This window comes from Neopelma chrysocephalum, unplaced genomic scaffold, assembly GCF_003984885.1.
Source record: "Neopelma chrysocephalum unplaced genomic scaffold, ASM398488v2 Primary Assembly neopelma1_44, whole genome shotgun sequence".
Classification (NCBI taxonomy): domain Eukaryota; kingdom Metazoa; phylum Chordata; class Aves; order Passeriformes; family Pipridae; genus Neopelma; species Neopelma chrysocephalum.
In genome coordinates this window covers 25,603,167-25,619,458 of record NW_020897703.1, presented here as the reverse complement: position 1 = coordinate 25,619,458, position 16,292 = coordinate 25,603,167, and the positions used below count along the sequence as shown (strand labels likewise).

The following is a 16,292-nucleotide window of genomic DNA, read 5'->3' as shown; positions in this document are numbered from 1 at the left end:
AAATTAAAATCATCTGAAGGGCAGTCTTGGAACTATTGTGTAATGGCTTTCCAGATGGGTGTAATTTTGTGCCACTGCTTGCAGTGATTTGTTTGTGTGGGGCTTTTGGGGAGACTTGCATGTGAGGTGTATGAAAAAAGGGTGGAGAGACCTTCTGCATTGCTGTTTCTTCTAGGAGAAAATTGTCCCAGTACATGTCAGGTGTGAGCCTGGGTGTCTTGGCAGAAGCTGCTGAAAGACGTCATTGTGGGACTGCTGTTCCTCAGTATCTGTTCAAGGCTTGGGTGCTGCACGTAAACAGGATACAGGGGAATTTGATTTGGCCTGACTGTCACTATCTGGTTTCTCCCCTGGGACAAAAGACCACCCTGCAAGGCACTGGCAGCTGCTGCAACTTAAAGAGTCACGCTAGAAAAGGATGAGTAAAACTAGAGAAGGATAAATAAGCTAACAGTGATCCTTTGTGAGTCCTTTATTCCTGTTGTATTTTAGTGACATGTAGATATGTAGAAATCTGGCTTGTGGGAAACATCTTTGACTTCGGGGATGGATAGTTTTCTGGAAAGAATATGAACTGATGTGTAGTTGTTCATAGAATTCTGTCATTTGCTTAGGTGGACAGTTTCAGTCCCTCTCATAATATTTATAAACTAAACAAGTGTGAGAAATGGGAAGTCAAGTTCAGTGGTGTTCAACATTTTGGAAAAAACTCCAGATTTTAGGAGGTGGTGGTTGTGCTGGGCTGGAGTTCAGACATTTCTGAGACAAGTTTCTGCATAATTTTTTCCTGGGTTGTGATTTGTGTGGTATCCTCACCTAAAGTCACTTAAAGTAGTGCGCAGCAAAGTTAAAATCAATTTTATTTTTTTTTAGTCCTTAAGGCTATGACATGTCTGTTGCAACATTTCCTTTCTTTGACAGGACATGTGAATTTCAACAGAAATAGGGCCTTTAGGAGTTGTTGACTCGTTGCTGAGCTGTTGCTGTTCCTCTGACAATCTGAGACTGTGGTGAGCCTTTTGAACAGCAACAACAGCATCTTGTCTATGGAAAGATACACGTACCCATGGGTGCATGTACATGCATGTAGGCAGCACTGTGAATGCAAAGGTTGGGAAAAATCCCAATGGAGCCAGGCTTCAGTGACAGTGTTGAGATAAGTTGTTCAGTGTTTTGTGTCAAGTTCACTTTCAAAATCTGTTTCCTAGAAGTCAAAAACCCCAATGTGGGGAATTGTGAAGGCTTCTGAAGTGCATGGGTGACTTTGAAACAGGTTTTACCAGCACTGTTTCTAATGAAACAATAATAAGGGCTGTAAGGAAAACCTTACTCTTATTTTACAAACTGTGATTATCTGTGAGTAGAGCCACTGCCTGAACCTCAACCTCTTGTTCCCAAAGTCTACCATCTTAAAACCTTTTGTACTGCTCTGTAGAGTTTTGCTGTTAATTCCATACTAGTGAAATATTACTGGGTTTTCTGTGGTTGTTTTTGGGGATTTTTTTTTTGAATATTAACTGTCTTACAATACTGCTTTAGCAACAACAAATATCTTAGTTTAACTTTTGCTGCAGAGACACTCATCTTAAAATTCTTGAAGAAATGCTCTAGTTATAATCCCTGGCCTTGTTCATAAGTAATACTGAGAATATTTTCCAGTATTCATAGGAAAGTGCTTACCCAGAAGATTAGGAGGTTAACTGTAGTTCTGTCGTGTGTTGTGTGCAGTTATGGAATTACTTTTTGTGAATTGCAATTTGCGGACTGGATTTAGATTTCTTCAGTGTATAAAATTGTTATTTAAAAATAAGCCTTAGTTTAAATGTTGAAAATTCCCAGCCCAACGTGGTGTGCTTTTATATTTGGTTATTTGTTTACCCCTCAGCCCTTATGCTGTCACGGGAAATGTTTTGAGTATCAGCCAAGTTTTTCCTTACCTTTGCCAGACAGGCGGTCTGTTACTGGCATGGGTGCTAAAAGTTTGCCCAGCCTTTGGCAGAGTGAAAGCTAAATACAGTCTTTTGGGTTTGTGCAGTTCTAATGCAGATGCATGAGCACAATTAAGGAGGAAAATAATTCAATCACTGTTGTCCAAGAGGCGGCTCATTTAACAGAGACCTCTTCTCATGCTCCATCTCTTTGGACTTTGGCTCTTCTAATGTCCTCCTAATCTCCCACAGCTTAGTCTCTCATCCCTGGCAGTGAATGGGAGGTACCTGCTGAATGTGCTTCTGGGCTTCACCTTGTCCATTGAGTTATAGCTCTTCTGTTTGAGATATGGGGTTTGGGAATCCCCTGTGTAGAGAGTCAGGGATTCTGGAACACAGGCGGTCGGTGTGTTTAACATCGCACACTCGTGTTCAGTTGCTGCAATGTGCTCCTTTCAGATTGGCAGTGCCCACAGTCTGGGCGTGACTGGCTTGTTTGTCCTCAGTCACTTTTTCAGACTTCTCTGGGGGGATGTTTTCAAAGCCTTTCAGTTGAACCCTCCAACTTCTGGGACTCATGAGGCTAGAGATAAAAGTTATTGAAGAGGAGGAACTGGGAGAAATTTGGGTGTAGTCAAAATGAAAATCCGAGTGAAGAGGAACATGCAGATGAAGGCAAAATGTAGTCAAGTGGTCATTTGATGTGGAAGTACATCACCAGGACAGCTGCACTCCCTGCTACAGTGGCTTTTTCCTTTTTCTGAAGACTGACAAAATCAGCCATCTCATATGTCACACTCAAAAAGAAAAATGGTCAAATGATTTTAATCAAAGACTGTTTAATTTCCTGTTGTCACATGAGTGGACTTCCATAGGCCATACACATAGGTCTGCTGTATTCATTGCAGTCTGAAGTTAGTTTTCTAATTTTTCTTGGGTTCTGTTAAAGATTCCTCTGATTTAGGCACTTCAGTTAATGGGAGAGCACAGTGGCTCTAGCCTGAATTGCAGGGTTGTGTACAATGTCTCATTGAAAAGCAGGAGTGAAGCTTGCATTCACTAAAACTGAAAAACAATTAGCTGTGACTAGGGACGATTTTCAGACTATTAAAACCCAAGCTCATACATTTTTATGACTATGCAATCTCATAACTTTCAGTTAAATTAAAGCAGCGAGGAAGTCTAAACTGTACTTCCCTTGTATGCCAATAATAACAAATGAGAGGCGTCTGCAGAGGATGAATTTGATTATGTCTCTTTTAGCTTTTCATACATTCAAAATACACGATAGCCTGAACACCCTCTGCTCTCCTTGGTTTTACTTTTATCCTTAGTAACACTTAATGAGTTATTAGAAATTAAATTCCTAGATAGTCCTACTGGCTGCTCTCCACTGCAGGATATTGCTGCAATTCTGATTGCTGCAGTTGTAGCTAGAACGTGTATTTTTGCTTTTAAATCAGCAACTTGTTTTTTCTTAAAAAAAAATATACATTCTTGCATCTCTTGTTTGAGTAGTAATACGGAATGGGAGTGATTTACTCTGTTGCTATTTTCATTAGCATAGTCTTAAATGGCTTCCCTTAGGATGAAACAGTGTAACATTACATTTATCAAATTGTCAGGTATCTAAATCTGGTGATACTGACACTGTGAGGTGTAGAAAGCAGCTTCAGCTGTTATTTGAAGTTTACTTCCATGCTTAGTCAAACTATGTTTGCGACCAAAACCCACTAATAGAGATGATCCCTTGGCTGTAGCAATCCTGTTTTTCCCCACCTTTCCCTTTTGCTGATATGGGGCTACTTTGACCTTTTTATGACCAAGACAGGCTGCTGCTCCATTGGACTCTGAATAATTTCATTTGATCTTCAACATAGTATGAACTACCAAAATTTTAACTTAAAATCTAAATAAGATTAGTTAAATACAATTTTTTTAAAAAAAAGCAAATAATGTCTGATATTTGGGTCATTGTTTCAATTCGTCATTGGAATAATAGGAACTCCTCATACTAGAGACCTGAATTGTCTATCAAGAGTGTGTTCTTCATTGTAGGATTATGCCCTGCTGTAAGAGGCGAGGGCATTGAGGTGGCATTTCTAGAACTGTGGGAACATACAGCAAAAAACAGGTCTTTAAACTGTGATCTTAAAGTGAGTAGTTTGTAGCAATAGCACTTGTAAGCCTTATTTAGGGCAACTGATTTTCAGAAGCAGTGATGTATTTTGCCTGTAGCGATATGCAATGCCAAAATTATTCCGATGGATTCTCATTTTTGGTGGATGTTGCAAGTTCAGTCTTTGAAAAAGAAACTACCTGATTTTCCTGTCAGGCTAGAGGAGGAGATGTTTTGGCTCCTGCTTTAGATTTCAGAATATGTTGATGTGACCTGCACCTGCATGTTGTGTTCTGTAGAACATCTGTTTGGGAGTGTGACTGTTTGTGCAGGGAGAAGGGTGCTGGGCACTAGGGATTAATAACACCACACTGGTGTAGGACCACCTATGGACTGTTTTGGTTGGTGACCGTTAGGGTTGGTGATCAAGGTTCTGTTGAAAAGCTTGTGAAAGTGAATTTTGTTCAGGAGTCCAAAAATAGAAAGCTTGCTTAGAAGAGGGAGCAAGAACCAGAAGCAACATGGATACTAAGTCTTTAATTACCTGAAACTTGTAAAAATGTGTCCAGAAGTGCCTGTTGAATAAAACAAGTATTGCTGAAGCTAATTATGATTTGAAATTATTTGGAATTCAGTAAATATAGTTAAAGTGTCTTTAAGAAATTATTTTAGGAACGAGACTGGAAAATCTGTTAAGTGTAGCTTTATTAAAATGATAGTGCCCTTCTAAAAATGAAGATGAAAATTCTGAGATGAAAATTCTCATCTGAGAATAGATGATGATGATCAGAAGCTGGGAAGATCTAAAATATGTTTACTTTTGGCTGATTGCTTTTCTCTCTCTTTTGATAGTGATCACATGGAAAATATTTATGGCTACTTAATGAAATACACCAATCTTGTCACTGGTTGGCAATATCGGTAAGTCTTTTATAGTGCTTTTTGGTAATGTTGGTCTTTGCAGCATCTAAATGCACAGGTTTCGGATTTTTTTAATAGTACTTGGATTTCCCTATTTCTCTTAAACAAACTTTTTGCAAGAGTCTTATGCTTTTCTCAGTATAGATTAAGCTAATGTGTACGTGAATTATATTTGTATTAAGACATGAATAAAAAAAGGCATAGGAAGCAGGAAGCAGTTAACTCATTTGGTGGCTTGTAACTAAGCTTGTATGTGTAAAAAGCGTTTACAGCATTAGGTTTTTTGTCCTTTTCCATTAAAAAATATTGTCTTTGTGTTTTCTCTTGAGTCTTCAGCTTTATGCTAAGTCATGCCATCATTAAAAAAAATATTATAGACTTCTTTACTGCAAATTCAAATTCAAACAAGCTTTTCCCTTTAGTTCTACAGGATGTCTGTCTGACCTGCAATAACTTGATTTTCTATGTCGGGTGAAATTCTCTGGTCAGGTTTCCTGTTTGGTCCTGTTACTAGACCAACATAATGCAACCAAATTAATATTGGACCTTAGCATACTACACTGGCCAATTGCCTGACTCAAGTCATTAAGTCCCAATGCCATCTGTGCCAACTTGTAATGAAAGTATTGACTTCTCCCAGTACCACCACCCCCACAAAAAAAAAAAAAAAAGGAAAAGGAGCAGGTTTTATTTAGTGTATTTGCTTTGTTGTCATTGCAGGTTTTTTGTGTTAAACAATGATGCTGGCCTGCTGGAGTACTTTGTGAATGAGCAGTCCAGACATTTCAAGCCCAGGGGTACCCTGCAGCTGGCTGGGGCTGTCATTTCACCCAGTGACGAGGACTCTCACACCTTCACAGTCAACGCTGCCAGTGGGGAGCAGTATAAACTAAGAGGTAGGACCTGGATTCTTGGGCAGGGGATTCTTCCACTAGGGGACAGTCCTGGCTCTCACCTGTGGCTGCTTGGCTGTCCTTGGCTGCTCGGCCCAGGAGGGAGAACTTGTTTGCAGACTGCTGCAGTGGGAATTGTGTGCAAAACTTTCATCCCGCTCTGTCTTTATGGCTAGTTCCATAATATTTGGGTTTCATGACCTTCAGAAGACCAGGAACTTCATATGTGTAGAGGGGGGTTTAATCTCCATGTATAATGTCCTTAAATTGTCCTGATTCAAAGTTTCTAAGTCATTGTAGGTGACAGCACTGTGTGGATGCTTGGCAGAGAACTGTATTATTTCTAATGTTCGGCTTGTTAACTGCCTTGTGGTGGTTATAAAATCCCATTCTCTGATTTTGTAGGCTACAAAAATCTGGGCTAATAACTTTTAGTATTTCTTTCCTTGTAGGTTTGCTGTCATTTTCTAATTCAGGGTACCTTACTCTTATTCCAGGAAAGTGTTTCATGTTGTTAGATGACGATATGTGTGAGGGGAGTTATGGTTTGTTGATTTTTTTTCCCCCAATGAATTTTGTAACAAAAAAACAACAAGAAAGAAAGAAAAAGTATATACTGTTTATGCTGAACTTGCTTTAGTATTATAGGTATTACATGTGAACAGGTTTTAGATTTAAAAACATATTATTTTGCACTGTTAAAATCTTGTGAGTGTTTTAAAGAATGAAGCAGTCTTTTTTGTCCCTACTTCGAAATGTCTTCAATCATAATCCTTTTGGTTTGCTTTTGTTAGCTACTGATGCTAAAGAACGGCAGCACTGGGTTAGCAGGCTACAGATCTGCACACAGCATCACACGGAAGCTATTGGAAAGGTATGACTGATAATTTCATGGGCAGAAATAATTTAGGCTGGTAGAAGTAGTTGCAAACACAACTATCCTGCCATCTAAGACAAATATTACGAAAGGGCCCATGGGTGGGCTTGAAATTTATGTCAAAGAACGTGTTTCTGTGTAATAGATGACTTGTAATAGACATATGCTCTAGGAATGGAACAAAGTGAAATCCATTAGCCTCTGAAGAGCTGAGTGGTCCTCTCTGAGCAGGTGATGCTGAGCTGGTGTTTGAACAGGGAGCAGAGATGAAAGATCAGAGTATTAGCCCAGTATTTTTCCAGTGGCCTTGTGCTTTTTTTTTTTTAATGGATGAGGAAACAGGACTTCATGTTGTTGGAGCCCTTCCCTTTTGGGAGCTTTACTTTTTTTTTAACCTTTACTTTTCTTCTAAAAACCACTCAACAGCCCACAAATAAATTTAGGATGAATTCCCATGTTTGAGAAGCAAGTCCTCAACACTATATCTGGGTACTGTTGCTAACCAACAATGTGGTGGTTGCAAATACAGTGTATTTTATAGAACCTCCTGATTGCCATAACACCTGTTCTGATACCTGAACAAATCCTTGCTTTTAAGTTACAATCAACATCTTGTAGCTGGCTTTGTTGTGAGAGATAAGTTCAATTAGTAGTTCTAAACAAAATTCCATTCTCTTAAATGTTAGCTCTATCCTTGCAGGATCTCCTAGGAGTCAATTTCTGGTACTGTTGCAGATCAAGGACTAATTTTCAAGTCAGAGAAGTGATACTTATTGATCAATCCAATTTCACAAATTGATCGTAATTGGACTGTAAAACAGGGCAACTGGCAGCAGACAGTGCAAAATATTTAGCAGTTGCTACTAATACATTATTAGGGCTTTGTCATCTGTCCTTGCTCTTTAAAGAATCAGGAATAAAGCTGTTCTGCTGTATCTTTCATATTAGAACATTTGTTGATTATTAGGATTAATTGTAAATGTTTCTCAATATGCTTATTTATTCACTAGAACAACCCTCCTCTGAAATCTCGCAGCTTCTCTCTTGCATCCCAAGGAAGCGCCAACTCTCCTGGTGTGCAGAGAAGACCCAGTCAAAATGCAGTTTCCTTCTTCAATGTTGGACATCACAGATTGCCAGCAGGAAAAAGAGTTCCCATTATGCAGCCAGATCACCTTGTAGATGTTAGAGAGGTTTGTATGCTTTAAATTATCTTACAGTTTTTTGAGAGAGCTGTCGTTTTATTTGTAGGATTGTGGAGAAACCTGCTAGTCTTAGTTGGATGTATTGTCAGTAGCATGTCCTAAGCTATTACTGCACAGCTGTATGAGGATAAGGAACTTGCCTTGGCTAATTGTAGAAGTATGTGGTGTTTATTCTGTGATTTTTGTGCTCTGCAACAGCATCCTGATGCTGAAGATAGAACTATGCATGTTCTCTTCCTTGCAAGTCCTGGCACTACAAGTGACAAGGGAATATCGTTAAGGAGGAAGTATGACATCATGTACTGTGATGCTATTATACACTTTTCTTCCCATGTCAAGCTGTAGAAGAACTAAGCTGTGCTTGTATCTTCTATGACTGAGGAGAAGTCGGTCATGATTGATGTTTAAGAATACTAATACCACTTTCTGGTATGCTGATTAATCTGGACAAATTGTCTAGGGAAGAGAGAGCAATTCAGAAGCCTGCTTTTTTTTTTTTTCACTACACACTCAGGTGTAGTCTATTTTGGGGGGCAAAACAGAAATAATTACTTTTCTGTCTTGAGTGACAGAACAGATGGACTACTGGTTGATTGAACTTGTGAATATTTACGGGGTAGATCTTAGACCTTAGAATCTGTGAATCTCTGTGTCCACAGCAGACTGTTCTTGCAGATGTCTTGCAAAAGGGTAACTGCTGACAACCTGTTTTTATCCTCTAATAGCAGTAAAGTCTCCAATAGTACTAATGCAGAGACATGTGAAATCCTGCCAGGTACTCAGGAAAAATTCTGGCATTCCTCTGGCTTCTGTGTTTTGTAAGCTGTTTCATCTGCTTTATCTTGTGAAAGAGAAGTTTGTCTTCCAAATTCATTTTAGAACTGAAGCCTTACAGGCAGTTGTTTTTCAATTTGATTTTCAAGTTACCTCTTACTTGTGATAAACTTCTTAGTAGAGTGATGCAACACTTACAGCATTTGGTGAACTTAAATAATACTTTCACTTTCCTACCTATTGCATGAAAACAGTGACAATATAGAATATGGCATTAATATTTATAGAATTGATGCCAATAGCTCTCTGAGCAGTGTTTCTTTTTTGTTGTTATTGTATTTGAGTGTTTGAGAAGCTGCCTTTAAATGAGGTAGTATTTCAGAAATGGCTTTTTCACTTTTTGACTTTTCGAAAGGCGATATGGCATTCAAATTTTAGGGAGGAAAGGTACGTGTGTGTGAGCTGGAGCACTGAAGCAGTGGCTTGCATTCTCTGGTTGGGATTCTCACTGGGTGGGAAGTAAAGTGGAATGATTTTTCTTGGCATTGCAAAGAGCACAGGAAACTATTTATGCTCTCTCTTGATTGCTACTGAGTTGGGAGACACAGCATGATTATTTACCAACTTCAAAATTTTTGAGCTGTACAGATGAAGAATCCTCAGTAGTAACAGCTTTTCTCAATGTTAGTTTGCTCGCCTTTTTTTTAAAGCTAAAATGCTTATTAGATACAATGCCTACTTTTTTATTTAAAGATATAGTTGAAATACTTCAAGGGCAGGTACGTGCCTGTTACACCTGAGCATGATACAGCTTCAATACTTACAAATTCTGTTTGAGAAGCTGTGGGAAGAGCAACTTCTCTTTCAAAGGATCCGCTGGCTGCATGGTGACCTTTTTTGATTTTCCTATGAATTGCACTATAGCTGGGCCTTCTGTCAGTCTCTTTCCCTTTTACTTCCCCTTGTTCTTGGCTGAATATGTGTCACGCTGCTGACTTGAATACCTTGCAAAGCAGGAGATTTAAGAGGATCTTTATGCTGACTTGCACTAAATGCAGGTGTATGTGTTTGCAAAGTGAGAACAATTGCCTGTAAACTTCTCATTGATATTGCATTTTTAGTCACAGTGCTTTTCCTCTTCTTGCACTATTTTATTTTTTTTCCAAATCTGAGTGTATAAATGGGAAAAAACTTAGGACTGTTCAAAGTGTGTTGGTTGAAAGGGGAGATGTGCCTATTTGAACTGCAGTGCTCAGCATAGCATGGCTTGTCCTATTGTCTGACCTGATGCTGGAATGAAGTGCTTGGGTTCTACCACATAGTAAATTACTAACAGTGAAGATCACCAGAAGGATTGTTGTAATTTGTCAACAGATTATCCATAGATTTTGGTTTTTTTAATCCAACACACTTTTTCGAAGTACTGGAAAAAAACTGCACACGAAGACTTTTATCACGTTCGTGACTGGAGGAAAAGGAGACACATGTTGTGATAGCAGTGGTGTGTTTGCATAGGCAAGGCTGTATATAATTGTTTTACTAGCTTTCTGCCCTGTCAGCTCTAAGGCTGACTCTGCACATTTAAACACTTCCAAAGAGCCAGTGCTCTGTACCTTCACACATTCACATGCTACGTAGCCAAGCCCTTAAGTGTTCCAAATACCACATACCGTGACCTTGGATGAATACATGTTCCTTAAGTATTGCATAAAATCTTAAAATAGTTCCTAGAAGGGATTGCAGGCAGAAGTACTGAAAAAAAAAAATCCAGTAAGATACTGCTAGGATTGGTGAATTAAAAAGCTACGTAGTGCCGTAGCAGTTAAATGCATTAATGCACCTTAGATTCTTTAAAGAAATTCTGCTGCTGCTTTGCTAAATCAATCTGACTTTACATTTAACTCAACTGCCAGAACACGTAATGATTACAGAGCAGTGCTGTCCAGTTACATTGATATTTGTTGTTCTGCCCCAGAAAGGGGACTAGCATGTGTAGGAGTTTACTTTCATCCCTGTGATTCAAGGATCAGGTTTGTTTCTGTGGGTGCTGCTTGGTGGCTGGTGTGCTTTGCCCCTATACTTCGTGTGGGCAAATGTGGTGTTGCAGATTCTGTGATTTAGGGGTGTGGAGCTCTGTGTGAGGGCGGAAAGGAGCTTGGGGGGAAAGCAAGGTGGACAATGACAACAGGACAGCTGCAATTTGAACACATAATGAAGGTGAAAATCCTGCTGGCTTTTTCCCCTCTCTGCAAAGTACATGGTAAGATAGTGATCCTGAGTGCGGTGTCAGTGCAGGCAATAAATGATAATCCTTTATGGTTTGAGCCAAAATGAGTAATGTATTTTTTTCCTTTAAAGTGCTGCATCTCTTCTTGTAGGGAGTGAAAAGGTCTTTATACCCACAGATAGTAGAGGCTTTTCCAGTCTGTGCAGAGCACAGAGTTTAATTACTTCTCACACAGAGTGCATGTGGGGTTCCCCTCATTCTTATCAACTAGGCATGAAAGTGTTGATGTTTGTTGCAGCAAGTATCATGTTCAAATTCCTTCTTTTTTGAATGACTTCGATTATTCTTTTGCTTGTTAATAAGGTGCCATGTATTGCCATGGGAATTTCATTATGCATTTAATGACTCTGTAGTAGCTGCATCAAGAAAACGAAGTACAGTTACCTTGGCATACATCTGTTACCTTGTAGTTTTATTGTCATAAAATCATTTGGGATCCTCTGTGTGCACAGCTGAACACGTATCACACAGCACTTCCACCCCCTGGTAAGTGACTGTTTTGTTTGGCAGATGATGTCTCAGGCTGAGGGCCAGCAGAGAGACTTGATCAGGAGCATAGAATGCCTTCCTGTCTCCGGTCACCTTACGTCCTTGGATCAAGACCTGTTGATGCTCAAAGCAACTTCCATGGCAACCATGAACTGCTTAAATGACTGTTTCCATATTCTCCAGTTACAACATGCTTCTCAGCAAAAGGGATCCTTACCAGCAGGTGGGTATAGGTGCGTACAGAGAGCAGAACTCTGTACCAAATACAAACCCTTCCCTTCTTGCAGAAAGGTTCGTTCCACTGAATCCGTTTTCACATGGGCAAAGAAAACTGGCTTTTTGTGAGGTTTTTCCAGAGCCTAACTTGCTTGTGTTGGGTGGAACTCCATGCATATTATGTATTTTTTTTTTTAATATGTATAGTATATTCTATCAAGAAGTCTGTGGCAGCAGCTGCATAAATATAACATCTAATTGTTGTACAGCATCTTGCAGCAGAATAAAACTACACAAGGCGCCACATCACGAAGACTAAAGGCATGTACTGACCTCTCAGGAAAAGTAACAGTAGAGTGGGAATTTTGTGGGATTGCAGAAACTAGGATATATAGTGTCCCATACAATTCTGTCAAATGTCATAGGTTTGTTTGGTTTTTTTTATTGCACACTAAATACCTATTATAAGCATTTACATGTGTGTAGCTTCCATTTCTAGTTAAACATTAAAACAGCTCTACGTTTGCACAGGTTATTATTAATGTCATTAATATATCAGTATTCTTGTTTTGAGTTACTGTCCTAGTCTAAACCATGGCCTGAGACAAGTGTTGCATTCCATTCTGAGACCAGAACAGACTTGTAGACCAATGCAAATTGCTTAAAGGTTAAGAAAAAAGGAAAATTTCTTTTAATAAACAACTGACCACCCCAACAAACAAACCCCCTACAAACCTCAAACCTTACTGCTCATGGGTATAGAGTATGTCCATTCACAGACAGCAGACAAATATGTTGCCCTGTCTGCACAATTGATCACTTCTATGCAAGTAGGATCTTAGCAGATTGTTCTACCTAATTCATGTGCAGTGTATGGAACTGAATGTGTTCGTTGTTTGTAAATTCTACATTTTATTGTGCCTTTTTTATGTGTTTACTTTGTGGCTTTTTGTGAGCAAAAAGCTTTTGAGGATTTTCAAATGCTTTTCTTGCACAACAGATCTGTAGATATGGAAAGTATGTAACAGAGTATACTCATGAGTTGTCTCTTGCCTTATCTTTCCCATATTCCTATCATATTAGTGGTACCTGCTTTGCCAGGGCATATTATTTTAGAGCTGTAATTAGTTTAGCTTCATGTGTATCATATAGGAAGAGGAAACAGATGCTTTAATATAGGTTCCCAAGCACAGGGAACTTCTATCTGGTGGTAGAAATTCAGGTTTCCTAGTGATTTCTGTGTTTGCAACACAGCCAAGATGGTTTGTCAGTTTCTGTATTCTTCAGTAAAAACTGATTGGAATCACCTGTACATTTATTATCCTTTGAAAAAGAATGGAACATTTGTATTATTAATGAGGAACCCGATATGTTCTGATAAATTAGCTGGGAGTAACTGGAGATGCTGGAATCATCAGGTGGGTAATAGCCTTCCAAGTCCTGCAGCCTTTTTTTTTTTTTTTGACAACTATTATTTATTCAACAGCGTGTGCTTACCTTTTCTGCAGCTGAGAAAAGACAAACACCTTCTCTAGAGAAAACACTGACAAAAAAACTTTATCTCTTTTTAATGTAGAACTGAGCTGGGTTTGAGAAGCTGATAAGTGAAAAGCAGCTTTTTTTTTTTTTTTTTTGGTACCAGTTAAAGAAAATTCCAAGGGTTACTTAACATTCCTGTGATACTGGGTTCCTCCTGTAGTGTCTGATTACACCTTTCATGACACCAACTAGTTTCTCCAGTCCAAGTTGCATGTATTACAGCTCGCCAATCGCAGTGTTTGTGCTAATGATCACTGAAGGTGGTGTCTCATTGCACCACCTTTGTTTAGTGGCTGCTGGAGGCATTGGCTGCAGGAGGAATTGGCTGCTTTCAGCTTATTCCATAAAAAAATAGCTCTTTTTTGAAAAACTGCTGTTTACTGACCTTGCAGAGGGATGAGCAAGTTTCAGCGCAAACTTTCTTTTGCTTCAGGAACGACAATCAGTTGGTTGGAACCGAAGATCTCTCTGGCAAACCACTTCAAAAATGGAGCAGCTCAGAATTTCCCAGCAGAGATAAACAAACCAGCATCTGTCAGAGAAGAGCAATCCATTGCAGAGCCCTGCCAGCTAACAAGGGTAAGGTAATGTGAACATCCCATTTCTGTGGGGAATTATTTAGAGGAATATCTGTGAATGTTTCAGTCATATTATGGAAAAATGATTTAATGACAGTTATTCTCATACTTTTGATTAGCTGTGCTGGAGGAGGATTGAGTCCAGTTGCAGTAAATGAAACTCTCCACCTTGTTTTTTCAACAATTTTTTGCTGCTTTATATAATTAAGCATCAAGTGGAGGGAGCCAGTTGGGATGGTAATGCAAGGTGTTGAAATAGGCAGTATTGCCTTGCATTTTGATCTAAAACAAGTAAATAATGAAGTGCAAAAAACCTAACTGCAATTCATGACACTCTCAAAATAGGCCCAAGAAGAACTGCCTAAGCAGACAAAAGACAAAATTGCTGGTCTCCAGCTATTACATCTCCCTGTCTTTTTTTCCTAGGTCTTGCTGCATCTTTTTTTCTTAATCTGAACAACTCTCATCACTTGACTTCAGGATGGCTTAATGTATTTGAAATACAGCTACAGTCTGTATCATTATCAGCTACAGTCTGAATCGTTATAACTGACAAAATGGATTTGAATTGCAAAATACTAAAGTAAAAAACCAGCAGGGATTATGATGAAGAACATGTTTTCCTAACTAAGCTAGAAAATCATAATTACATTCTCTTTATGCTAGTTGGTTTCACACAGATGTTTGACTGAGGCTGTGTCATTGTGAAAAGATAATGTGCTGGTTTATGTCTCTGCATTAGCACTGGGCTGTCTTGGAGCAAAATCGAAATGGAAAATAATTTTTTCAGTTGCTGCAGTTTATAGTATTTTAAATGGTTCAGAGTAGTTACTATTAAGTTAGAAAAAGAAAAGATGAAACAAAGCTAGGAGCTTTCAACTAAATCACATAATTCCTTCCTTCCAATAATTAAGCAAGTTACAGTTTGAGTACTTAATATATACATGGGATATGACTGGTGTTATCACTGCCTGTAGGTATTTTCACCTCCCGTAGTTATGATAGTAGACAGCATGGCATCCTTGGAAACGAGTCACCTTTGTGATACTGCACTTTTCATCAGGATTTGAGCGCTGTGTGAGGGCTTGGCCCCTTGTTTTGGGTAGTTGAGTGTTCATAAATCTGCCTCCAGCCAGGACAGCTGCTCCAGGACAAATGGCTTTGCTTAGGCAGAGGCATATTGCTGCCTTCCTGTGGCATTTAGAGCCTCTCCCTTCTGCATCTGACTCCCTCCAGCTGTTTGCCCCCCGAGGATGCGGCTCAGAGCCCTAGGAATACCACCATCCCTTCTGCCTGAAGCATCTGACTCTCAGCTTGTGGTGTGAGGGTTGTTAAAATGGTGCTGATATAATTTCTACTAATCTATCTGCTTTCGTTATACAGGCAACCAGCACATGTAGTGTGTGTATGTGTGGGGATTGGTGTTGCTTTATAAAACTACTATAAGTTACTTTTCCGTTTCCTTCACTGTTACATATTGGCACTAGCAGCAATATGATAATGCTTGTGTAGAGCAGCTTGTGAGATAGCAGGCAGGATGGTAGTCGTAACTAGGAACTACCATTTGATACAGCCTCTGAAATAATGATGGCAACACTGGAAAGGCTGAAATAGTGTGGAGGTGGAGGGATGTTATTGAGGTGATTGGAATTTCTGGTAGTTTTTGCTTTGCTGTTTCTGTGTATGTGCCAGATTCTTGCCATTCTGTGAGCTCATAAAACTTACAGGAAAACAGGTCATGATTTCTTTTAAGTTTTTTTTTCCATGACCCATTGTGGGAGGTGGTGAGAAATCTTAGCCTGTATCCTCTAGATGGAATCTGCACTGAGTTATCTTAATATCCCTTCAAATTCTTCAGCAGTTGTTTATCTTGTGAGTAGATTCCATTGTGTAGCTCTCTGCAGGGGTTTATTTAGTCTTTTTTCATACATGGACAGTTAAATACGATCTGAAGTCCTTTTTGAATACTCTCTGGCCAGTCGCATCTTTGAGCTGAGTTTATGGCTCTTATTCCAGGAACCTGAAGAAATAAACCCAGATGAGGAGCTGGAGGATATCTGTGATGATAAAGAAGATGATCTAGGAGCGGTGGAAGAGCAGCGCAGCGTTATCTTGCATCTCTTGTCTCAGCTGAAACTTGGCATGGACTTAACAAGAGTAAGTATAACTGAAGTGTGAAGACTGGCTGCAGTAGAAGTGAAGTATCATTTTAAACTCAACTTCTATATTGAACAATGTTGTGTTTTATATTAAATTGTGTCCTGTAGCCACTTCAGGTCCCAAGATGTGATGTCCTAGTTTGAGGTAGGTTTAAGAGAAATGGGCTGAGGAGGTGGATTTTCTTTAATGCAACTGACAATATCTTTTCTATTACCTTTTCTTTGTGTTTTCTACTGTGTTTTTGTTGCCTTTCCTGTAATGGCCTTTTTTCTTTCCTGTGATTGCACCTGAGTCTTTTCTTGCTGT

General features: G+C 39.2%; 1 protein-coding gene across 3 annotated transcripts in view; it reads left to right on the top strand.

Moving 5' to 3' along the window:
• OSBPL11 (oxysterol binding protein like 11) overlaps positions 1-16,292 on the top strand; it is a 38,308-nt gene that overhangs the window by 10,842 nt on the left and 11,174 nt on the right. For all 3 annotated transcript variants that reach the window (XM_027679034.1, XM_027679035.1, XM_027679036.1), the window contains exons 2-8: positions 4,900-4,968; positions 5,689-5,864; positions 6,656-6,735; positions 7,749-7,931; positions 11,515-11,716; positions 13,682-13,827; positions 15,843-15,983. In XM_027679034.1, the coding sequence (XP_027534835.1) occupies positions 4,900-4,968; positions 5,689-5,864; positions 6,656-6,735; positions 7,749-7,931; positions 11,515-11,716; positions 13,682-13,827; positions 15,843-15,983 (997 nt within the window). The remainder of the gene's footprint in view (positions 1-4,899; positions 4,969-5,688; positions 5,865-6,655; positions 6,736-7,748; positions 7,932-11,514; positions 11,717-13,681; positions 13,828-15,842; positions 15,984-16,292) is intronic.